The 26,494-nt window shown below is 41.0% G+C and overlaps 1 protein-coding gene across 1 annotated transcript in view; it reads right to left on the bottom strand.

Annotated features, from left to right (window-relative positions):
- igsf11 (immunoglobulin superfamily member 11) overlaps positions 1–26,194 on the bottom strand; it is a 109,601-nt gene extending 83,407 nt beyond the window's left edge. Inside the window, exon 1 of the mRNA XM_069703006.1 lies at positions 25,619–26,194. Coding sequence (XP_069559107.1) covers positions 25,619–25,679 — 61 coding nt within the window. The 5' untranslated portion in view covers positions 25,680–26,194. The remainder of the gene's footprint in view (positions 1–25,618) is intronic.
- Between the last annotated feature and the right edge of the window lie 300 nt (positions 26,195–26,494).

Raw genomic sequence — 26,494 nt, 5'->3', positions numbered from 1 at the left:
AGACATTCATTATAACCGAGGAGCGAAGCGTCTCCAGAGGTCAATTAACCCGATGTGTGAACCGAGAACTCTCGGCGCAGACGTCCAATGAGCCCAGATAACACACACACACACACACACACACACACACACACACACACACACACACACACACACACACACACACACACACACACACACACACACACACACGCACACACACGCACACACACACGCACACACATGCACACACACACACACAAAGCACATTTTCACATACTAACGCATGGTAAAGTCAATCCACACATGCACAGTCAAAAGGCCAAGATAATAAGGACATGACAAAGAAGTACTTGCTCAAATCACACTCTGCTAAACACACTCACACACACTGTACATATTACCAAGCAGACTGCTGTCCTTTAATCACAAGTCATGTTTTAACTGGAGCAAGTGTGAAGGAAATAAAAGCCGTCAGAGCGTCCCAGTCTGGCGCCGAAATACTTGAGCATGAGACTGCTGGAGCCAACTTGGTGGATTCACATATGCTTTTATCAGAAGGTCATTTTACAGTCAGTCTGGAAGTGGATTTAGCCAGATTATTATTTACATTCTTTCTCAATCAGGCCTCCATGTCAGAAACCCAAATAAGGAGTTCAGACTGTTTATAGAGTGTTTTACATGATCTGCTGTCGTCCTAATTGCAACAAGTAGGTTAAATTTTCCTTGATTTGAGTGTTGGACTAAAAGTAAAGAGGCAAAATTTACTAAATAGATTTAACTGTACTCTGAAACTACCAAAAATCAGTCTGGAAATAGTCGACCCAAATAGTGTGTTTTTAAATGACTCGATTAGGTAAGTAAGTAATTTTGACTTTTGAGAGAAAATTGGGTCTGTTCAGAAGGAGAAACCACACAAACTTGGAGGAAGTGGCCGCATTTGTGCAGAACAAAATTGCTGGAAATGGACAGATACAAGGGTATAAATGTTTACACTTGTGTGCAATACAAAGAGGATACAATTTATTACAATACACAACTTGACAATTGATCAAGCTGTTTAATCCCAATGGTGTGGGGCTCAGGTGAGCACAGCGTCTGAGATGCAGGCATCCCAATGCGCTTCCTTTGCTTCTCAACATTTTGACTTTATTCTTGACATTTTGACTTTACTGTCCCTGTATTTTTTTTTTTTTTTCTCAATGTGGCCCTAATACTCCGTTGTACCTTTTGGATCTTTGTCAGGTCTCCAGATCTCACTGGATCTATATCCTGTTCAGCATTAAATATCTATCTTTTTCTTCTATATGAATCAAACCATCAGACTCCAGGCTAATTCTTTCTTTTATTCTTTCTGATTTGTGCTAGCTATTCCTAAAGGGCTTCATCTCTTAAAAGCCCACTGCAGACAGTCAGCTCACCTCCACCTGGGTTCACACCACAGACAGTAACTCGCAGTCTTCATAATACATGAGGCCTCAGCTACAGTGGAGCCATTTTCTGGGTAACTGCATCCGTCTAGAATATGCTCATTCGCACAGTCTTCTTAGGTGTTATTCAACTACCCATTTATACATAATAAGTGTGTGGGAGCTGCATGCGATTGCTCACAGATGCAAGTCAGAGCATTTGAATATTGCTTGCACAAGCACTTCAGAGCTGAATACACACACATGCATGAAGAAACATGCATATAAAATCTCCTCCTACACACACACACACATACACAAATACAGCACCTGTCCCAGCACACGCACACTGAAACCTTGCACATATACAGCTCTCCAACACCCTGGGTTTGCATGAGCGAAGGGAGTCGTGCTGTAAGAACCTCCGGCTATTCAGCTCTTTAAATTGGTCCCAGTGAGATGTGAGAGTTCAGACCACGGGGCTGACCTCTACCTCCACGCCTGTGTATCAAAGAATTAGTCTCTGTCAGCCCGATCACTAGCACCCACGGCAGCTCGAGACCCCTCTCCGATGTTGTGCGGTATTAGTGGGCTGAGGATGACAATGGCAAAGGCCATTCTGTACATGCATGTTTGATTTTAGGGAAAGTGTTCCTGCAGTTGACTGTTATACCATCTTGGGAACTGATTAAGAAATGCAGGATCAGCTCAACTGGTCCTTTAATGAGTCTGACCAACACTACATCGCATCTTTTGGAGACATTAAGACATTAAAAATATCTTTATTTCCTATTAAAAATCTCAGGTGAGGTAACACTAGTGACAATACAGTTGCAGCTCATAGTTACTGTTAATAATTCATTTTCTAGATGGCTAAAATGCTATGAATATATATTGGCTTAAGGCAATTCTGTTTAACAATATGCATTATATTGTGTTTCCAATGTTTAGTGTACCTTCCTTCATACGAACGTTGTTCAAATGTGGCTGACAGTGACGAGTGTCCTGCCGCAGAGACCTTCTGTCTGGGCAGCATTTATGACAGAGGACTGATGCTCGGCCCTGTTCCACCTCCACAGTCACCCAGTGTCTTAACCCCACACCTGACCGCTGCGCAAACAGACAAGACATGATAGATGTCATATTTGGGCTGTCCGCCTGCCAGAAACCACGAGCACAGTCACCCGCCAATCAGCCGAGGAGGCAGCCAAGGGCAGAGCAGAACCGACCTCAGAGACTTCATGAAACACGGAGAGCAGCAGGGAGGAAGCAGGTCTTTACTCTCCTGGAAGCCGTGGCTGAAAAGTGATGCTGGGAATCTGCGTTGGACGTCACCCGCTGGATAATCTTGACTTAATTGAGGGTGACAACAGTGACCATGAAACTGTTGTCGTAAAACTGATCTTATGATAAGATAATAGAGGGAGCAGAGAACCAAGTCGCTTTTGTGTGTAGTGACTGACATCAGGTACAATTCACAGATAAGAATTAATCATGCGTATTTACAGGGGTAATCTCAAGTCATAGAAATACCTCACAACATGACTTTAAACCATGCACAAGCAAGTAAGGCAAAAACTGTCAGGCTTTTCTTCTCTGTATGTTTAGCCAGAAGTTGACACTCACTATCAAAAGACAATAAACAGGATGTGCGCTATAAACTACAACCCCAAAATGGGCTTTTTATTAGCCCAAACTTGTGATTAATGTAAAGGTGTTTGAATCACAAAAATAGGAATGCTATTCCACATTGCACATTATAACACCGTCAAGCAATGATAAGGGTTGCAGCAGTACACCGGTATCATGGTATACCGCGGTATCAAAATTGATGATTTTCATACCATGAACTAGTGTTTATTACCAGTAATGAAAAAACGAAATGCAACGAACAGAGACTCTTGCCTGCACTGCGATTTTCCTTCCCTCATCAATCGTCTGTGACACGCCGCGAACGGCGCCACACACAGATGCAGCGGAGAAGGAAAGAAGTGAAAGGGAATCTCTTGGATATCCCAAAAATTAACGTGTGGTTGTCCTCGAAGACAGATATCAGTTTGACCAAAAATGTGGACTCAGCGTTGCTGCAAAGAAGGAAACACATCAAACATGCTCGCCCTACTTTCAGAACACACCAACCCCTCAGTGCAGATAAAAGTAGGCTACGGGTCCCATTTATAATTTTAATCCCAAACAAGAAAACATATGGATGTTTAAACATCGATCATAAAATGCGCTATCAAATTTTTGTTAAAAAAAAAACCCTCTAAATTTCCGCTTTAATAAAGAGTTCAACCAAAAGAAACCATCTGTTTTCATTTCTTTAAGGGTCATAATAACTGATGATATTCATTGTAATTGTGAAATACCATCATACTGTGATATTACAGGTATCATACATAAACTCATACCACTGCAACCTTGGTCATGATTATATCACAAGTATCTAAATCCAGTTGGTAAGAAGCCCTCCATCAGTTGTTAAATGTTTCTGAATGGAGTCCTCCCATCTCATTACACTGACTGATTCCTCACCGGCTGCTGAGATCTCAGTACAGATGGACTGAATGGAGATGAGGCCAGCAGTAGAGCCTGTGGAGCTAAACTCCTGGCGTATTGTGCCACCGAAGAGCCGCGCCACTTTGGGGCCCGGCCCATGTGCCCATGTGCCGCTCGAGCCCTGGCAGAGAGAACAGGGGCCCCCTTGTTTGGCAGAGGCATGTTGACAGGAAACATCATGCATTCACATGATAATGAGCAAGTGAATTCATGTCCTTCACACTACCCCGCTTTCACTTCCTTACATACGTTACGCAGATGAGAGGCAAAAACACACGCAGAAATCTACTGTACACTGACACAGACACACACATGCAGTAACACAAGCATGCACGCTCCATCACAAACCCCTCAGTGTCTGGTGCAGAGCGGCCTGATTGCTGGTCTCATCACCAAGGAGACCAGCATTAAGCGGGCGCCTGGCAGAGACAGACTGGCATTTAGCATTTAGGACCCCACAAAGCTTTCAGGCAGAGTATACAGGCCTTTTTCAATGAGGAGAAAAAGAGAGACTAGTCACATGGATAGATGCAGAAAAAGAGAGACAAGAGGGAGAATGGAATACTGTTTGACAATTACATAAGAGAACAACATGATTTGGAGACGTGAAAATGTGGTAGAGGGAAAGAGAGGGGAGGTTAGGGACAGATAAGAAGAGGAACAAACACTCTTCAAGTGGGAAAAACAAGGCAGAAAATGAGCACGTCATTGTGGCTGGGGTACAAAGGCAGGCAGGAGGAGAGAAAATGAGATTTCTTTTTGTCTGTTTTATACTGACAAGTGCTTTACAGCGCTGACTACATAACTGCTGAGAGTGATGTGTTTAACATAAGACACCATCTGAGCGTTAAGTGGCGTATGTGTGAGTTCAGCTGACGTCACCAACGAGAGGAGCTATTAATACTCATGCCCACCTGAGTCTCCACCAGACTAAGGAGAGAAACGCAGTGCAAATTAACTACACAAATATATATATATTTTTTTTTGTTCCTCCCTTTCCAATTTCCACTTACTCCCCCACCCCCTCACCCCACCCCACCCCCATCCCCCCGGCTGGGAGGAAAGACAGGAAATGACAAAGAGGGTAAATCTGGCGTTTGGATTGTGGAAAGCCCTCTGCCCTCTGAACAGAAAGCAGAAGATCGAGGGGTGGCACGAGGCAAACAAGTGTTAAAGGGTTTAAGAGACGGGGATTTGGGTTATAGTGAGCTCCAGATGTTTTTGAGCTGAAGGGAACAGTGGAACACAACAGAGGAGAGGAGAAATTAATTTAGGGAGAAATTAAATAGATACCCAAAGTGGATGAGGTCATCATGACGGCTGCCTTTCCACTGAATTAAACTTACAGACCTACTTCTCCCTCAGTTGTCTCTGTTATTTAGAGCTCTGCTTTTTTCCTCCCTGCCACTTCACTTCAGTTTGCTGGATTCAACCTGCAACAAGTTGAAGAGCTGATATTGGCTGCAACAGCCAATATGTTTCAAAAACATCAAACTAAAACCAGAACTTTTGTCAACAAAAAAAGGAAACGACTACTTTTTCAAATTAAATTTCAAATTAAAAAATTTCCCCTCGGGGATTAATAAAGTAAATACCTACCTACCTACCTTAAACAACACAATACATAAATTCTTCATAACTTCCCAAGCTGTTACCAATCACTGTTGAAACACATGCTTTTTATGATGTGACAACGGTGCAGTTGAGGTTTGGTTTAGGCACAAAAATAGTTTGGTTAGGCTTAGAGAAATATCATTGGATTGAAATGAATACTTTATTAAGGTTGAGCTTTGTGGCCACGGTTACGGTAAACACCACTTGGTTGTGGTGCCTTTAACATTTAACAATGAAGGTCGGTTTAAAAGTCGGATGTTTTGTGGACCCGTTTATCTGCCACAACCTTCTCTCTACAGGACATGTGTTACTTTACCATTTCTTCGTGATATTTACTGCGGCTGTCACTCCAACGTAAACGTACAACGTTTTAGGGCACTCAAAGGAAACACTGTAAATAATACAGTATATGGCATGTCAATCCTGTCTCACAGAAATTAAATTTCTATACAACAGAACTGAAAAAGCAATGACATGTTGGGGAAACATGAGTGTGCCTGGATTATATTTTCAGTGTTGGGAAATGAGGAAACTTTATTTCCATTTTTGGCAATTTGCAAAAACATTGATACTGATCAGTAAAGTGTTCCCTGACTATGTCTATATTACCAACAAAATATTCCATCTTGCTGTACAAGATCATATTGAACTGACTACATCATTAGCCAATGTGTCATAATCATGTTTAGGAATCAAAACATAATTTCTAGGAAACACGAGTTGAGCAAATTACAAAATGTTGAGGCTGAACATATTTCTGAAATGTTCACTGACACTAACAGTTTTCCTGATGATTCCCACCCCCGACATCATTTTGGCACAAAGCAACATGTGCATGATTTTGGTTATGGTTTCAGTTAAATATTGTAAAAGCCAACAGTGTCTTTAATCACGTTAAACAAAGTTTTTGTGGACACACTCTGATCACGTGTGAGCTCAGGAGAAAAACCCTTTTTTATGAGTTAAAAGCTGTATAAGAACATACCACTATATTTCCTCAAACAAAACATAACATTCTCAGCAAATATACAACTGGAAGCAATTACATTTCTCTCAAAACAAACTAATTTGTAGTATTTATACATGCAATTTCTAAGAGAAAGGGTTGCAGCCTGAAGACCAGACCACTTCTCCTCCGTGCCTCTCAGGTTCAGCCTCAGCCTGTTATACCAGGTATGAAATCCACCTATAGCTGCTGATTCACTCTCTCAGCTTCACTCTCTCCTCTCCATTTGCGGTCAGCTAGTACCCGGTTGTTATCCTCTCACTTAAATTCCTTAAGAGTTCAGCTCTTATCCTTCCACCCCCATCTTTCCCAGTGCCTGTGATGCTTTGATAACCAGCCATGAAAGACTGTATCATATACGCTTCATCTCATCTGCAGGGCCAACTCACAGTATTAATTTTTCATCTTAATTTAAACAAGGATTAATTAAAATTGAAGTCTTCTTTTTGCTCCCAGCTGTGCACGGCAGTCGTGTAATCTGTTACTGCTTTGGCTCTGCGGTGCAACCTGCATTCATGAGCTTTTATCTGAGCAGTGTTTTATTATAACAATGGTGAATAGCGTCTCATGTGCCTGTGCGTGCACACTGACGGCAGTCTCAATGGGCCCTGCTATTCTACACTCTCCGCATTTTAACAAAGAGTAGTTTTTTTTCCCATTGTGCTCTAATACGCCACACACATCTCCACGCCTCTCTCCTCACCCAGTGGTACAGTAATAAAGACGAGCTACATCTCTCTCCATCTCGCTCCCTCTCCCAAAGCATTACGCAGCTCTATTCTGCTTATTTACAATGCACAAACGAGGAAGTGCCACACATCCAGCTCTGGCTATGGTAGACCTAAATTCCAACGGGGAAATCACCGTCTAAATACGGAGAAATCGTTCTGGAACGGGACAATGCCCCACGTTATTAAAGTACTCTCCAGCCGAGCACAATGGAGCCATTGATCATCTCATGTCATCGTTAAAACCCTGCGTTTCATCTCACAGTTTTAATAAAGGGAAAATGTCAAGCGTTTACAGGCCAGAGAAGATGGATGACTTGATATTTTGTCATTGATTATGAGATATGTTTATGAAGAGTTGGGCTGCGAGTCCCACATCCCTGTGAGGATAGTTCCTGTCCTCCTCTCTCTGACTGAACTAACCTTAGTTGCACATTACAGTTTCTACGTGGATTAATATTATATAGAGCCACTCTCTATCATCTGAGCACTCCTTCTGCCATCTTTACTGACACCACATCACTATGAAGCGATGACAGAAAACTGTAATTGCACATCATTGTTGCTTTGCCATAATTACAGTTGTGATAGTGCACAGGGAGAAAATGGCTTAATAGTCTCTGGGTAATTACCCCAATTGACTGGATGGAAGCTAATTGGATTGTTTGACATTGTGTGGATGTGTACATCTTTTGCATGTGTGTGTGTGTGTGTGTGTGTGTGTGTGTGTGTGTGTGTGTGTGTGTGTGTGTGTGTGTGTGTGTGTGTGTGTGTGTGTGTGTGTGTGTGTGTGTGTGTGTGTGTGTGTGTGTGTGTGTGTGTGTGTGTGTGTGTGTGTGTGTGTGTGTGTGTGTGTGTGTGTGTGTAAGGATTAATGTTTGTATGTATATGGGAGCAGTGACAATAAACAAATAACCACAGGAGACTCTATTTGTAGGAACAGCAGGACATAAGCATACAATCACCCTTTACAATACGTTGATCTCTTCGAAGTCACAATACACATATTCACACTTGGTTTTACGTAAAGAATCTATCTGAAATTGACCTAATTATTTTCAGTTTGGGAATGTCTTCTGCATATAATCTTTTATTGTGGATTCCTGAACAGAAAACTGATAGTTTTTCAGCATTAAAATCATTTCATAGGGCTGAGATCATTTTTATAAGGGCAGTAATACATTTAAATGTTTTCCCCCTTTAAAACTATTAATATCAACATACCTCACTAAGTTTTAATCACACTGATGAGAAAATGTGGGAGTACAGCAGGGTTTATTCCTAAAACCACTCTTAATTTATTTTCTTGTTCCATGTTAATGAAGTTACAAACTTCAATCAATATTATTTCAAATAATATCATATGCTTCCGTGCCCCTTTCACCCTTAATCCATTCCCCTTCTGTTTTATCTGGAAAGCGCAAATATTATCCACAACCCAAACCAACTCATCTTCTTCCAATTCACAAAATTCAACCAACAAGTTTCCTCCTGGATGTTTTTTTAATCTGCTGACTTCGAGGGCCAGAGGAAGGATTTCCTGTTGTAAACTGTACAACCAAGACCTGACGGTAACATAAGGTTCAGGATCATAATTGTGCTTGATCTAAATATATATGAATCTATGAATTTAAGTTCAGCTTCCTCAACAACAGCATAAAGCTCAAAGATAAAAAAAATAAATAAATAAAAAAAAGATTTAGCCTGGTTCACTTTTTCGCATTATTGATTCAAGAGTCCAGCCCATTTCACAGTGAAAGGCCAAAAATAGAAGCAAATTTATGAATGCCTAAAAAACAGCATGCAGTCCTGTTTTGTATAAAGTCAGTTCTTGTTTGCATTCACTGAATCACCATAACAGTTATAAATATCCTAAAGTTGTTAGTGAGTATAATACCAAAGAGATCTTTACAAGACTATTTCATTATTTTTCTTCAACCAAATAAATGAAAAACTCAAATATTTTGATATGCAAAATGAATAAATGATAATGATAATAATAAAATTATAAATTCAGATGATTCTCTTTTATCAACTTTCAGGATTTTTAGGCCACCAATCATCCGTTTTTAAAAAACTTTTACTCCTATAAATGCTGCTTCAGAGGGTTTGGTCACACTGCACACGATGTGACTGGCCTGCACTGGCTCTTGCTTCGCACTAGATCTGATTTCAAACAGCTTCCGCGAGCATATATATATAGTAAACAAGCTCACACAATCATATTTATCTGATCTTCCCATCCCTTATGTACCCTGTCATGATCTCCAATCACAGGGAGCTGGCTGGCAGACTGTCACAGACAATCAAGAGGAAATTAGCAGGCAGCAGAGCATTTCCTACCAAGCTACATATCTTTAGAAGCGCCAGCCTCTCTGGGAAGATAAACATGTGGAAGTCTTCAAACCCCATCCAATGTTTATCACAGGAAAGACACACTTTCTTCTTCTACTTTACTCCAAGAGAACTAAACTAGAAACTAACGTTTCAGTCTACACATGTGTTTGTTTGTTTGTCTCTGTGCTTGTCCAGTTGTTTGGACACTTAAGAATTATGTTTGAACACTTTAGTTTACACCCAATAAAGCTCTCCTGTGTCATTTCACAACTGCCTGTCAGCGTGTGTGTTGACATGCGACAACTTGCTCGTGTGCCACTGAACTGATCAAATAAAGCCAAAGCTATCTATAATCTATAAACCAGGGTCACAGACCAAATGACAGACATAATCTGCAGCAAAGCCCATCTTAGCAGATGATTTGGGCCTCTGCTCAATAGTTTACACATTGTTCCATATTCACAAATCACCTCTTAGCAGGCAAGCTGAGCACGGATCAGCAGCAGCCACGGCTCGGCAGAGGAGGCAAGCTAGCAAGTCACAGCTTCCTCAGTCATACGACGGCAACGCGGAGGGTTTAACTCAAAGCTGAGACATTTACAGCTGAGACAGAAAAAGGCAGAAGTGCTAGGAGGAAATAAAAGATATGAAAAACATGAAAAGACTCACACATCAAAGGTGTATTTGTGAAATAATAATAATTCAAGTGTCAAATTACAGACGTTTAAAGGATCCAAGTGGATACAGTAGTTGTATTTCTCTGTTCTACTTAAAAAGAAAAAAAAAAAAAAGAAAGTACGTCTCGATCAGCTCGGTCTTAATTCTGAAGGGAGGTGAGTAAATAAAATGGTTCTCTTTTAGTACAAATACAGTATTTTTTTATTTAGGTTTAGATAGAAAGAATGTATGCAATAAATATACTGTTTTTTACCATACAGTTAACTACACAAAATAGCCAATCCACGTCGATTTTGGCTTTAATAATGCCGCAGTAATGTGAGAGAAATTTTCATGTAGCAATCAGTTTCAATGTTTTGTGCTCTCCCTATAATATTCGCCCTCAGTTTAGACAGCCATCTCTTTTCTGTTCAGCGTGAGCATTGCATCCAATTTAATACTCTGCACTGCTCCTCATCTTGTCTTCAGCTATTTTGCAAGGTGGTTTTAGATAGCTTGTGATGCCAAGTGGGGTAATCTCTGTATAAAGCGGAAATTGAGAAGGTTGTAGCTCTCAGAGCAACTTTGACAGTTGACAGCATTAAGGCTCGAGGTGAAAAAACTCTCTTTTGTGAAAAACTCTGCGTGGCAAAGTGATCCTGAGTGATTCTACAACTGCTGTACTAGTAGTATTAGACAGTAACCAACCTTTGTCATTTTTGCTTGGTATGTCTGCTCATTAGCACTGTGTCCTGAAAGTGTCCAGGTACCTCTAATCAAAGAACTATTATCCTCATTTTCAAAATAAAATCCTCATTGTTGTATTTCTCTATGGCTGCCAGGTTTCTGTGTTTCTCCCCTCAACCCTCCCCACAGTCGATGTCATGTGGGACAAGCGTGCATGTGGTCCAGCATTCCATTATTGTGTTACGCTTATTTAAAGCTGCTCCAATATCTGGAATCTACTTAAAAGGCTTTTTGTAGTATAGTGGACAAATAGGGCACAAACCCACACACATAGTGTGTCAGTGAGGTCAACGACAATACTATCTGGCATTATCAGTTAAGTCTGTGCAATACCCTGGTGATATTAATGCACGAGGGATGGTGGGGGGAAGGATCTGTGTGTGTTTGTGTGGGTGGGTAGGTATGTCATTGTTTGGGTTTGTGTTATTGATGGTGAGTTTGGCCTCTCAGATTCTGGCACCACATCTACCTGGGGCCAAGTGGATTTGCATATTGAGTGCATTAGAAACACAGAGCAGTGGGTATCGTACCGGAGAGTGTTTCCCTGCCCCCACCACCAGTCTCCGCACTGTCAGGGAGGGCAACCAGATAAGACAGTAGGGGCATGGATTAAGGGTCAAAGGGGCACCGGAGCATATGGTGGGCCCTTATATCGCTGTTCGACTATGACCGCCTACGTGGTCACCTGGTGAAGCAGGTCTCACCGAGTGTAACATAACAGTGGCCGTCTTCTCCTTTTTAATTTAACCTTTGGCATATAATCTCAACTGGTTTTAGTCGTTTAAGGGTCATCATGATGAAGTTTAGCTCAGAATATAAGAGAATGAAAGTCCAGAGGAAAGGAGAGAAAAGGTCAGACGAGCTGCTGACCACGGTTACCCTGCCTACAGAAGTCGTGTTTATTGACTGATGACTGATTGAGTACGGAGCAACCCAAGCAGGATGGGGAAAGGGAAAGTCATGCAGCTACTTACTGTCCTTTACTGCTGTTATGTTAGTTTGAATAGGTTTTAATAACTGCATTCTGTCTTTATTAGTAAACAGGGCACATTTTCAGGATTTTCAGCTTAAATGTTTGACTTGAGTGTTAAAACAACACTAAATGAAACTGCAAAATGTATTTATTGCTGGGTTGGGCAAAAAATGTGCATTGAACTTAAATGATTACTTCCAATATTACTTCCAACATATTGGCTACTAGTTTTAGAGAATATAGTTTGTACATAATTAATTACTTATAATTTTTTAAGGCAATCAATTGTCTATTTTTATTTTTTTTTTAACAAAATCAACTTATTCAGGTTAACAGTCAGTTGTAGTAGTTGTTGGATGCTGGATATTAGTGAAGCTGCAAATATAGTTTTGCTGCTGTAGACAAATGGTACCAACAAAAGCTTTCATCTATGGACCTGAGCTGCACACAAATTGGATTTCTACATCACTTTTAAAGAGAGCTTTACAGCCTGGAATCCTTTTACAGAAACATGTATATTAAAATATATAAAACTGTTTACAAAGTTATATATAGAAAGCTTTATTTTAAAAGCACAAAAACTGCAGATGCAATGATTTTTTTTTTAAACAATCCGATTATTCTATTTTTGTTATCTTTTCTGACTGTTCTACTCACAACCTTCTTGCTTTTCCTTTTGATGAGGCTGAATGCTCATTCACTAAAGTCACTGAGTTTGGTTTTAGGACCAGAGATGTATTTATGTTTGTAAGTCAGATGAGACAGTGTCATTAGCAGAAAAAACAAGTGTGGGTTTTTGTTCAATGTCTGTAGCACCTGTGAAGTGTAGCAGGCTGCTTACTATGATAGAACAGTGACTTTACTGCCTCAAGCAAATATGGTTTATATGTCAAATATGACACACGTGATTCCCCTCTACAGTTATGGAGAGCTAGCCTGACTCCGTCAGACTATTGCTCACAGCTTTCGTTTTCCTCTGTGATTATAGTCTTTTGAAAGGCAGACCAATCAGCGGCTATTGTCAGTGGTCAAGTGCATTTGTCCCGCCCTTCTTTTACTGCGATTGGACAGGTGTGTAAAAAGTGACAGTGACAAGAACAGCGTATGTTGAACCTTTTACAACTCTAAGTGACTGGGGAAAAAAAAAAAACTGCAAACATTCAGCGGTCAGGGCACAATAAACACTCAGCGCCTCGTCACGCTGCTGGCATTTGAAAAAAAAAAGCGACACTCCCTTTAAAAACTATTTAAAAAAATACACTTTGCTTTGGTGGCCTCAGGCCCTAGGTAGTTGTAGTGGTGGCAGAGTGTTGGCTTGTTTCGGCACATGCTGATTGATTAAGGTTATAACAGTAGGATAGAACGAGTGCCAATAAAGGCAAGCTAATGGAGAGCAGGAATGAGACAAATTAAAGCAAAACTAGGTGGCGCCATTGGAAACAAATGAACAGAAATGTTCCCCCTTTTGTTTGAGGTCTTCCCCAAAGGAAAACAAAGAGCAGCACATGCAATATAATTTCAATAGGATGCTGCAAATTGTATTTAAAAAAAAAAAATCTGATTACATTTTGAGCTATTGATTTATTTATCTGATTTTCAACCTTTGTTGGGCAACAAAATGAACATCAATAATTCCTGTTTTCTTTAAAAAAAAAAAAAAAAAAAAGAAGAAGAAAAAAAATTATGTAACATACAAACTGTAATTCTGTATGAATACATTTTATGGTCTCAGGTGTGTGTGGGGGGTGGGGGGTGGAGGAGGGCATGGCTGTATGCACACTGTTTGTGTGGGCAAGTGCTGCAAAGGTATGTCTGTGTTTGCAAGTGTGTCTGCATGTGTGTATGTGTGCACGCATAAACTGTGTGTGTTCCCCACTTTGTCAAAGTCCCACCTGGTGCCCCCCTCCTGTTCTATTGGATACAACAGAGACAATGTTAGGGTGAAGTCTGCTGTAACAATGTACAGATGGGATCTCCTTCTCTCTGTCTCCCTCGCTCTCTGGCTCGCTCTCTCTTTTTTACTCTCACTGTGTGCCTAATGCGCCATTCTTCCTGGCTGTTCACATGCATCAGATTTGACATGCTCATTCGTTGTCTGCAAGGACAGAACAACCGGGGACCACTTTTCAGTCTCATCCTCATCCCTGGAAAGTCATGTGTGCGTCGACAGAGTGTGTGGGAGGACGGCGCAATACAGGCCGGGAGGGAGAAAATTTACGACTGCGTGAAAAGAGAGCCACGGAGAGAAACTGTGAGTGGAAAGAGGAAAAACAGCGAAAGACGGGGAAACTGGAAAACACAGCGATGTAAAACCAAAAGCAGACACAAATAAAAGAGTACAAGGAGGATGGAGAGGAACATAGAGGCATGTAGGTCAAGATAAAGAGAGAGAGAGAGATAAGTTGGACCGGCGCTTTGGAAGAATGACACCTGAATGAGAGAGAGTAGAAGAATAGTGAGAGAGTGGGGCTCCGGGGCACCATACAAAAGAGGGACTAATAATGAAACTATACGGAGAGCTGCTGCACAATCTTTCCTAGAGGGAGCGATTCGGGCAGTTAACACACATTAACTGAGAGGCCGAAGTGTGTCACAGCCAGGGCTCACCTTGCACTACTGCAGGGACATCTCAGTCCAGTGTCCTGACTAGACAGAGCACGTGGAGCAAGAGGCGTTAACGACAGACATAATACGATTGGCTTTACTGGAATTTCTGATGTTTTTCTTGTCCAGACCTTAAAATTTTAAAAGGAACCGTTCCGTTTATCTCCACTTACGTATGCTGTGTTCCAAATTAAGTACTTAAACTGACTATTTTCAGTGCATGAGTACGTTCACACTGACAAGTATGGAAACATGCAGTAAACAGGGATGATGCACTCAAAATGGTTCAAAAATTTAATGTGAAAAGCTGGACACATTTAACCCTCAATGGTCGCCATCTTGGCTCAAACAAAAGTTGATGTTTCATTAGTACCATCATACTGCTGTTGGACAGATGCCATCATTGTGTTTATTTAGTGTTGAAACAGACGGCAGGAAAACACGGCCATTTCTGGGTAAAGTAATTAAAGCTGGCAGATGTGTTGATGGGTGATGCATTCAGATGCTACGGGTATTTCCGGTATGTGCAGAGCAGCAGTGTGCAGTTTGAGAAAAAAATACTTACAATAAATAATTACAAATAAGAGTCCTGACATGTAAGAGTACTGTATGTTCGTATACTATTGGAAGTGTGTTGAACAAACCCTTCGTGTCTTTGTTTTGATGTTGTTATATGTTATTTTACCTGCCAAACTAACTGCTGTGATCCAGAAACACATGAACACCAATATGAAATGGGGCACAAGAAGTTAGGCAGAGCCTCAGAAGAACTTTTTAGTGTTATAGAATACAGTATTTGCTCTATTAGGCTTCAGGGGAAATTAGCAGTGCCACAGCAGCCAGGTGATTGATCAATCGATCATATACTACGTTCATTTTGTTGTTAGAACACCAAGAAACCTTCTTTACAAGTCGGTTAAAAAAAAATATATATAAACAAACCAACCAACCCAATCAGCTGCTGATATGGGGGAAAAGAGTCTGTATTACCGTGCTGGACCTCGATCATCGATTGCTGTGATCAGACAGCTCGTTCTGCCTCTGCTGTGTGTGGCGGCTGTGGCTCAGGAGGTGGAGTGGTTCCACCAACCCCAGCGTTAGTTGCTCGATCTCCAGCTCCCTCAGTGCACAAGCTGAAGTGCCCTTGGTCGAGACAATGAACCCAAATTGCTCCTGAAGGTTACTGTAGAGCACTTTGGATAAAAACACTATATAAATGCAGCCACTGGCCAATTTCCTCTGGGAAACGCTGCAAGTTGAATTGAGAAATCTGTCCACAAACAGAGATTTATGTCAGTTTGAAATGTAAATCACAGTTTGCAGACTGTTTGAGCAGCAATTTAAACATTTGCCTTTTTTTTTTTATTTTCCAATTAAGTTTGACTAACCTGTGGGTTTGTTTTCCCCTAAAATCGTCCAGTTGTGAGCTTAATTATCAATTGCCACACAATTATCAAATGCCACACAATTATCAAATGTCACACTGTCATTTTACAATTGATCTATGAAACAGATACAACAATTTTATCATGTTTCCAGATTTCAGCAACTGATGGCCAGAATGCCTTAAAACCAAAAATGTACCTTTACGTATCTTTACCACACTGCTGCCTTTGGAAGTGTGATTATTATGTGATTATTTTGGTGACAGAGGTACATACTAATACATTTTGAGAGTGGAGACATTGAACTAGAAAAAAAGCACAAATAAAACAGCAGCGTCTTACCCCAACAGCCAGTTTATGAATTACCTATGGCGGTGAAAAGCCCTGGGCATATTTAATGCAGGAGAATCTGTCCCTTTTTCTACTTTGTTCCCCTCTATTCAGTTTCTCTTTGCAGTATTCTGCATTTTCACTCCATTAGCAGCATTAAATCTTTGGATGTCAGAACAACAGACAAAGGAGTTCAATAAGTTCATCTGTTAAACCTGACCACATTAAACTAGCATGCTACTGTCACAGAGATAAAAAAAAAAAAAAATTAAAAACATGATTAAAGAGGACTAATTATGATCTTCTGTATTCTCTGTCATTTATATAATGTTTCAATGTCAGATGTTCACATTAAACATGGCCAATGTTTAAACACCCACAAAGTACAGACTGATGGTGCAGGGAGATTCTTATTTTACTTGGTACGTTAGCGCATTTCCCAAACATACACCTATTAGCAGGGGCATATATGGAAAAATGTACATACAGCCTGCGATAATTTGACACAATAAGCAGGCAATGTGTGTAATATCTAACAGCGATGTCACACTGTTATTTTTGTTGCTGCGAATGTTCTCGCTGTTTACTTTAATATTCCGGATCAGATCCAGGCTCTTACGCAAACAAATGGGTTTGATGAGTTGCCATGTCCAATAAACAATGAGAAATGATGTGACTTGGTAGGGTTACAGTGTCCTTTCAGTACCTCCACACCAGCAAGAGGAAGCAGCGGGGCTCACAAGCACTGGGTGCTTCCTGGAAGTTGGCCAATCAAACAATAACGGGATCATAGGAAGGGGTCTGGAGGAGACAGGAGCTGAAGCGACTTAATTCATACTGAGAGGCTGTATTAAGGGACAGTATAAAATTAGATAAATGAGTTGTTGTTTTTTTTAACTGAATCCCCAGATCATATACATATATATATATTTTTTTTTTAATTAAGATTAGCATAATAGGTCCACTGGAAATGACCTTAACAACAAACGAAAGAGTGTATATACACCAGAAGCTTGCAAATGCGGATTGTTTTCCAAGATTGTTTTCCAATCTTTTTAGAAACCACATCATGTCCATGACCTCTGACCTTCAAAGGATTCTGAACACTCAAAACGAGAGATGTAATTTCTGTAGGTGCTCTCAGCCGAGCACCTAACACTACAGGAAGCCATTACAAAAGAGCACAGACAACCCATCAAGTGGAAAAGTATGCAATTTAGAAAATTATATTCATCTGGAGTACTGAATAAACCACAATGTATTTTTGGAGCCTGGACAATTATCCAGTCAAGACCACTGAGTGGGCCACCGTGCACTCAGAGCTGGTCGCAGGATCTTCATTATCTCGCAGTGTGACACCAGCCAGTTCAGTCCATGGGTTCATCAAGTGCTGTAAGGTCATTTAGTCATTAGTTCCACAGATCAATTAACAATCAATTTCAAATTAATGAAACATGGCCACTGTACACCGGGGAGTACAGCTAAAAATACCTATATATAGTCCTTGCTTCAGGACACGCTCATGTCAGGAAGCTCTGACCAGAAACAACCTCTCAGCCTATTGTGAATGCAGCTCCCACTACTGCTAACATTTCAAGTGGTGTCCGTCACAATGGACCGGGGATAAACTGTCTGCGTCTGCCGAAGGAGCTGTGTGGTTTTTGTTTTTTGCACTGTGCTAAAAACCACTGTGAAATCTCTTCGGCTGGCCACATCCTCATCATCATCACCATATTTCTTGATTAAACTTCTAATCTAACTGGATCTGGTGGGTGTCAAACAGAAAAAACTTTGCTTGAATTAATAATAAGTACTTAAAAAAAAAAAAAAAGACTTTTGCTCTCAAATGACTGCAATAATTTGCGCTTTAAATATTCACTCTTTATTTTGTTTCATTCACATGAAAAATTGGACTACTTGTAGCAAATGGTTATACAGTTAGATTGTGTGGATACAGCTCTGCTCTTTGAGGAAAATCAAAACAAAATCTGAGGAGCAGCTAATTCAGATAACACTTAAGGATACAATATTATAAAATTTAGACATGAGCATGAGACCTCAGCAAAATCCCAAAACTAAAGTTTCGTTGTCACAAGGTGCTGAAACATGAACGATGGGTCACAACTTCCTCCTCTTTTACAAAAAAGTGAAGCCAAAATATCTCAGAACTTTTGGGAAACTGTCATGACGTCCATCTTTATATCAAATCTGGAGTAACAGTGACAGCTGACAGGTTTTAAAGAGCACCTAAACCCCCCGGATGGATGTGATTGGATGTTGCTGGTCAGCTGGGAGCTGAACAGATGAAGCCTCAAAAGGAAATCGGCACCGCTGACACCAATCAGATGACAATTTCACTGCTATGCATGAACTTGCACTTCATTACACTATGTGCTTTATTCCCTCACTTTAGAAACAGTTTACTTCTTCTTCAACATTAAATTATCTCATTTATTTCCTATTACTGCCTTTTTTGGACCTTAAATTAAAATCAATTTGCGGCAGTTTTATTTTGCTAGCTACATGTTGCTGTCTTTTAGATTTAACTGTGAGCTGTTGGCACAGTGGTGCAGTGGTTAGCATTGTCACCTCACAGCAAAAAGGTTGGGGGTTTGAATCCGGGCCTGGGCCTTTCTGTGTGGAGTTTGCATGTTCTCTGTGTGGCTTCTCTCCGGCTTCCTCCCACCATCCAGAAACATGCACCTCAGGTTAATTGGTGGTTCTACAAATTGCCCTTAAGTGTGAATGAGTGTGTGAATGGTCTTTGTTTCCATCTGTCTCTGTGTGTTGGCCCCGTGATGGACTGGCGACCTGTCCAGGGTGAACGCTGCCTTTACCCAGAGTGAGCTCGGATAGGCTCCATTGGGAGGACATTTGAGAGTACAATTTGCTAATTTGGGGGAATCTAATATTATTTCTAGGAAAGAAATTTGACCATTTAGATGTTACTACCGTCAAGCTTTAAACAATTTAGCTGTGCACACTGATGGGCAGTGAGCATGATGTTTAAATAAGCCCTTCTTTAAATTGTTTTCATTTTGAAAGGTAGCCACTTACCAAATCAAAAACGCTGTTAATAAATGTACTCTATACAGAAACAAAGGACATCTGTCCACATTAAAAGGGTGAGCAAGGTTAAAAAGCTTAGCAAAATATTCGATTAATAAGAAGAAGAAGAAGAAGAATTAGTTCTGAGCGAATTTCGACTGGTACTTTTACTTGAAATGCCCATCCCATATTTGTCTATCTGCATTCTCTTGTTGAGTTTTGATTGAACATATTTATTGTTGAGTTTATGATTTGTACTATTTCTTGTGTATGTGATTTGAGTTTTTTAGTTTTATGTATTTTAAAAGGCCCATCTAGGAACGGGCACTGCAAACGAACTATTTGCAAATTGTGGCACTGGTTACATATTTGTCCCTATAAAAATAAACATTAAATAAACAGACAAAACTGAGCTCACTTCCGAGCGGGAATCTACCGATTGAACCTCAGAGAGACAATCTGACTGTCTGGATCCTGGAGGTTTGTGATTGGTGGATCAAACTAATGAGGTCATTAGAGTCCAGGGGAAACCTTGATCCTTGGGGATCAGCTGTAATTTATTTGCCAGGGGAATTAGAGGGCCCGAGCACAAACGCTGGGCCTGCTAGCACACCTGTGGGAATAATGTGCGCACGGGAGCATTTCCCTTCGCCATTGATCAGAGCTCAAAAAGGCTTACAATGATAAACAAAGCAACTATTCTTGGTAATACCGGAGATCAACTTAACGACCCTCTGGCAGTCACTGACTGAAAGCCGCAATATATCACACACACGAGGAAGTGAATGGTGTGGGAGGGCTTTTGTAAATTATACGTCAATTAACATGGATTGTTACAGGCACCAACGTTTGAGCGGCTGTCCTGAAGAAAGAAAACGGCTCTGTTTTTATCAGATTTATGAGGACAAATAAAGTAAGGAAGGACCTTTATTTAAGAGCAAAGTGGAGCACTTTGAGACTACAGTTCCTGCTTCGTTGTGATTTCTGTCACAAAAAAAGAGTTCGAGTTGGACTGCGGTTTTAAAAATGTGCTTTTCTGTGTTATTGATGTGACATTGAAAAGGATCAATACTTATTCTGCTAGATGTGTGGAAAGTCCCAATTTATGACTGCAGCTCAGAGCACTGATTTACTTACATGACTTTGCTAAGATTTACTGAGTGGACTTTTTCCACTCTCTTGTTTATGCCAACATTTTTGAAACAAACAGTGAACAACAACTAAACTTACAACTGTAGAAAAATGACTGATTTTATGGATGTAAAGGCTCAGAGTAAAAACTTTACCACTTTTCAAAAATGAGTTTTGTAACAGAAGTCCCCCTTAATGTTGCATCTGCATGCACCAAGCATCCCCTGAGTTCCTGATGTGATGTCCTGTCAGCGAACGCCCGGTCGAACCTCGAGAGCCAGCAAAGCAAAACTGCTCATTTCAAGACGAGCATATTCTGGGTGCCACGACATGAGGAAGACATCTGCTTTAAAGATGCATAAGCCCAGGGCTCATCTGAGACAGACACACACTAAAAAAAAAAAAAAAAAAAAAAAGCTAAAAGATACTCCCCTCCGAATGCTCTGACCTGTCACAGTATGTTACAGATCAACATACTGTCAGACACACTCAAAGCATGTAGATTCGATTATGTTTTGTGGGCTCGTCATCGATATGATTTTGGCTTTCGGAGTGCTATTATCCCCTCTGCACCTGCAACCAAACAAACAAACAAAGCACTACAGCAGGACTGTAGTGTTTCTTTTTCCTCCTTCAGTCATTAAATGATGCAAATTAAAATACCAGCTTTCCCAAAAGTGAATTTATCACACTTCATAGAGAAATTAGTATGACTGCTGCTCAGAGCGATGACCTTCTTGCTCAACCAAAGTGAGATCAAACTTCTGCTCATAGTACAACCCAGACTCTGATTGCAGCTTTGATTTACTGATTAAATGTCTTACATATCATAAAATATAGACATTAAAATGTCTCAGCCACGCAATTTCTCTGCACAGAATGATGCATCCGTAGGAAACCAGAAAGCAAAGATAAGCCAAATTAAATGTTTTAAAGGATCATTCTGAATTTAAAAGCAAGTTTGACAAGTGCACTGCCTCCACACGAGCTTGTTTTGACACCTGATTTCCCCAACACTTCGTCATCTAACCCAAAAAACCCGCCTGATGACATCCTTCCATCAACAACATCCCTCCTGCTCCCGACACGCTCCTGATTCACTCATGTTTCCCCTCATCTGACACTCTGATTAAAAGGTACAACCAACCCCATAACCTCAAAGCCCCAAACCTCCAACCCCTCTGTGAAGTGACCACATCAGATGTTTGCCCCAGATGCTTGGCCGACCGCCGTGCCGCAGAGCAGCCCGTGGACTCTTTGGGGCCTAGTTTAATGTGTGCTTAAGAGACCGTGGGACCGGGCAAATGCTGCGCTCGCTCCCCTCCAAATATCTGCCCATCATTTATTCATTCACAGTCCCCGGATGGCTGCTGCTGCCATCATCTGAGGACCGTGTCGTCTGAAGTTCCCTGCGCCCCTGTCGCTCAAACGGACGCACACACGCACATGCACTTTGCAAGCGGTCCCAGAGGTCTTTTAATTTTTTGAGAGGCTATTTTTAGTGAGAAAAATAATCGAGGTGGAAAGTTCCATCTGTCCAACACTCTTGTTCCAGCTGCTCCTTTTTAGTAGCAGGCGGAAAGAGGAGGGGGAAAAAAACCCCACTACTTATCAGATGAAACCGACACAGGGGCTGGGATTTTTTTTATCATACGCATTCGACAATAGCAGCATGAGAGGCGTACTCTGAATAAGGCGCTCACTGCATTGCGCAACAAAAAAAACCTGTGCAAGATCACCTGTGGTAAAGGACCTGCTGAACTGAGTCCGCCATGTAACATATTTTGCTCTTTTTAAATCTCGTCGCGCTGTTTTCTGTCATTGTCAGAAACAAAAAACATTTTTAACTGAATGAAACAAAGCTGATTTTACAAGCCAATAATAACGTGTTTCTTTTTCATTCTTTTTTTTAACATAGGTTATTGCAGATTTTGGACCTGCTGCCTACTTTAATATACTGTAGCTATGGAAAATACAAGCTGAAGGTATGGTTAAATTTTTGCCTGCACTAACTGCTAATGGGAACCCAGTCTGTTACATATTTTAGTGACAAGGCTGACTGAGAATTTAAATCAGCAAACTGAACAAATTAAACAATGTAAACAACATACAGACCAGACTCACAATCTAATTTGATGCCTGGAGCCTCAAAGGTTAACAAGCTCACAGAGAAAGTGGAGAGAAGAATTGGTCTAAGTTGGGCTTTGATGCGGACACGAATGCCCTGAATGTCAATGAGTTTGAGAAGCACTCCATGTCCTTTTTTTTTTATTGCTTGAATGCTCCTCCCCGGATTCTTCTTCCCAAACATACGGACAACCCTGGAGGGCCCATCTGAACATTTCTGTGTATGGAAATTTGAAATGTTCTATAAGATTCGCTGTGCAGACAACTAAAACCAACAAAAAAAAAACAGTTGAAAAGTTCAGAGCCACCACCTCCGCTTTAATCTAATTTGCAGAATTGATTGAACCTCCGGATCGGTCCCTGCCACACCCTGGAGGGTTGTTCAGGGTGGATCGTTAAAGCGGGGCATCGCGAACAGAGCAGCTCTGTGTCGGTATCGCCGGGGGTGTTGTTGTGACAACAACTGAACCAATCTATTTATTAGCATAGAGCCGGTGCCGTTTATTCTTCTAACTTTACCAAACTTTCTTCAAATGTTTTGAGCACTGCAGATCTGAACAAAGCTAACTATTCTAGCTGTAAGGTGCCCATTTTCAAGCGAGAAGATGTGATACAATATTTATGTGTAACTGGGGAGCTTTGATGGCTGAAGAGGACATGACATGTCCTCTGACTAATGCTGTAAGTACGAGGGGTCCGGCCATGAACTCGGCCCTGACAGGTCCTGTCCAAGTCACTTACGAAACTTCCTTCCTTCTGTCTCTCACAGTTTTCTGCTTTGTTTGCTTTTTTTTTTTTAAAAACTCCCATACATCCACAGCTACAGACACCTAATGATCAGTATGCGAGTGGCATTAAAGCTAAAAAAGAAATTAAAAAAAAAAAAAAAAACCTTGGTATTCTGACAAAAAAGATTAAAGATTTTTGCCAGAAACTAACATGTGTTGTAAAAGCTGAAAGAACTCAGGTTTCATCGTGCAATGAGTCAAAACAATCCAGCCACCAACTAACATTGAGTTGAACTGATCGGATCAATCTAGTGACAATCTCTGGCATGCAAAAAGTGGAGGTAAGTACACAGTCAAAACAAGCAACCACGATCAATACTGATTTAGCTGCATCGGAATTTATTTATAGTAACACTGGCAGCTCCCCACCTTGTTTCTGAACAAGTTGGCTTGTTAACAGAGCTGCCGGACTCACGCTGTTAGTGAAGTCATGCGGATTTCATGCACTGCAAAGACAGACATTTGGACGCTTATTACTTCAAGAAGTAAAAAGGTAGGAGTGACCACAGTCCTGTTTCCTTCTCAGAGGGTTTTATCAGACAAGAGGAAGGGGCAGCACTTGTAGAAAATCAAAGCATGCACTATTTGTATGTGTGTGTGTGTGTGTGTGTGTGTGTGTGTGTGTGTGTGTGTGTGTGTGTGTGTGTGTGTGTGTGTGTGTGTGTGTGTGTGTGTGTGTGTGTGTGTGTGTGTGTGTGTGTGTGTGTGTGTAACCGCTGAGTGAAGCTGACAAGACACCACACATCCACTCCCTGCAGAGGTATACCGCTAAATAAGCAAGCAGCAGAGTGAATCACCAATCAGGACTAAATTCAATCTCACACAATTGTTTTGTCCAAATTGACATGTCAGTCTGTCCTCTGTGTGTGTGTGTGTGTGTGTGTGTGTGTGTGTGTGTGTGTGTGTGTGTGTGTGTGTGTGTGTGTGTGTGTGTGTGTGTGTGTGTGTGTGTGTGTGTGTGTGTGTGTGTTGTGTCTGCATGGTTCGCTGGAAGTGCTCTGTGTCCTGACAGGAGGCTCAGAGGGAGACTGGGCTGACATTCTACTATTTCTCTGCTTTCACATTTTTGTGACGATTTGAACATTTGTGAGAATGAAAAGTTAAATATGATTTCATTTCTAAACTTATTATTTTATTATTTAGTTATTGATCTGACTCAGAAAATCATTTTAGGCTTCTTCACATACACAAACAAATTTTGCCTAGAAATTAGGACCATTTATTGATGAGGCTTTTGTTTAATGTTATTTATCTTCTTGTGAGTTATATTCCCTTAATGTGCTCTCTGAACTACAGCTTGTCCAAAATACAAAAAGACTTCTCATTTGTGATAATTCATGTTTGTTATATTTTATAATACAAAGCCAACTAAGTCAAACAAACTCACGAAAGTTATAAACACTCTCATTGAGAATATTGTTCGATTGCAGCAGGAATGACACCACAAGAACAACGTTAAGGTCAAAACGCACCCAGACATACAGACGGTTCGATTCCCATTGAAGAATTATAGGAATATAGACAGATTTTCCTTTGGGGTTGCCTGCCTCTCCTGTGCTGCTGGTCACCATACTTCCCGTTAATCGGACGGATTACCAGCGTAACAGTCCACCGTCTGCTCCGTTTCTATTTCAAAACAGACACTCCCACAACTGTATCACATTTTACGTGTACCAGTGGCGGTAGTGTGTTTAAAACAACAACAACAGTAATTTTAGACCTCATATTGTGTAAGACGCGCAAAGGCGATATAAAGCACGAAGAGCGCATTATGTGCACATTCAAAAGTGCTTTCGGGAGTAACATGGCGACGAGTAACGCGGAGGGGAAACGTCATATTAAATGGGTGCTTTGATTTTTGTGGAAATGCCGCGAATTTGTGAGCCTGATTCAAACATACAGTTATAAGGAAGGCTGGGATCAAACGGCTGTGCCACGCGGTCTTGGAGAGGTTGGGTCCGGGAAACAATATTTGTCCAGGTACCTCTGGGTGGGCACATTATATAGTAATCATTTGTCCAGGTGATACGAAATCTGAAAGCCGTTTGAAATATGTATCCCATCATTATTATTATTATTATTATTATTATTATTATTGTCGTTACTATTATTCTTGATATTATAATTGCATTAAGAGTGCACGAGGCGCATTAGTTGGAGACAGGTACACAAGTTTCCAAGTGTTATACAACTTACCCTCCATGCAGAAAATGACCATCCAGGCTATCCATAGGTCGGAGTTATGAAACTTCACCATGGTTCCTAACTGTTCTGGCTTTCAGATGAAGCCCGGAGCCTCCTTCTTTATTATAAAAAATAATAATAATAATTTTTAAAAAAATCTCAGGTCCGCTCACAGTTTTCTTAAGAAAAGTGTCTGTTCCTCGTTATGGCATGAGACGTGAAAAATCTGAGATTTTTACGCAGCGCACACCAACGGTATTTTCCCAAAACTACGTGGAATGTCCAAATGTGTGGGAATAAAACAACACTGGGAGCATTTCCATCCGCCAGGCTCTCCTCTGTCCTTCGGGCAGCTTTTTACAACTCCTTTCCACTCGCGTTCTTTGGTAGCTGCTCACTCCACGACTATTTTCTTTCCCAGACCTCTCCAGGTAAATTTTACGCACGCTTGGGAAAAACTGTGTCCACCTGCTGGTGTTGGAAAACCTGCCCACTTGCTGAAAGTGACTTCGGCTATAAACGGATCTGAAAGTGGCACTTTCCTCTTCCGCTTGGTGAGTCTCTCCAACGCGTCTTGTTGCGCTCCATGGTTTCTCGTCTGTTCTGCTGCAGCCGAGCGGACCTGAGAGCAAGTCAGACTGCACGGGATACAATAACACTTCCGATTGATAATTTTCAAAATAAAAGAAATCGAAGCGGAGCGCAGAGTGGCCCATGCGATGCGTAAATGGGGAAAAGGCGTATGGGGCGCATTGCAAATTTCAGTTTTTACACAATTCTGCTGTGTTGTCATGAGATGGCCAGAGGTCAGACTCCATCAGTCAAAGTTTAACCAATGAATTCATCTAACATACAGCCTACCTGTGTTCTCCAAACTTTTGTTTGCAT

Source organism: Brachyistius frenatus, unplaced genomic scaffold, assembly GCF_029030835.1.
Source record: "Brachyistius frenatus isolate BFR_SWC_R1_liver_20210118 unplaced genomic scaffold, ASM2903083v1 Contig_1, whole genome shotgun sequence".
In the NCBI taxonomy this organism is placed as follows: Eukaryota; Metazoa; Chordata; class Actinopteri; family Embiotocidae; genus Brachyistius; species Brachyistius frenatus.
The sequence above is the reverse complement of the archived record's forward strand: the minus strand, read 5'-3'. Positions and strand labels throughout refer to the sequence as shown.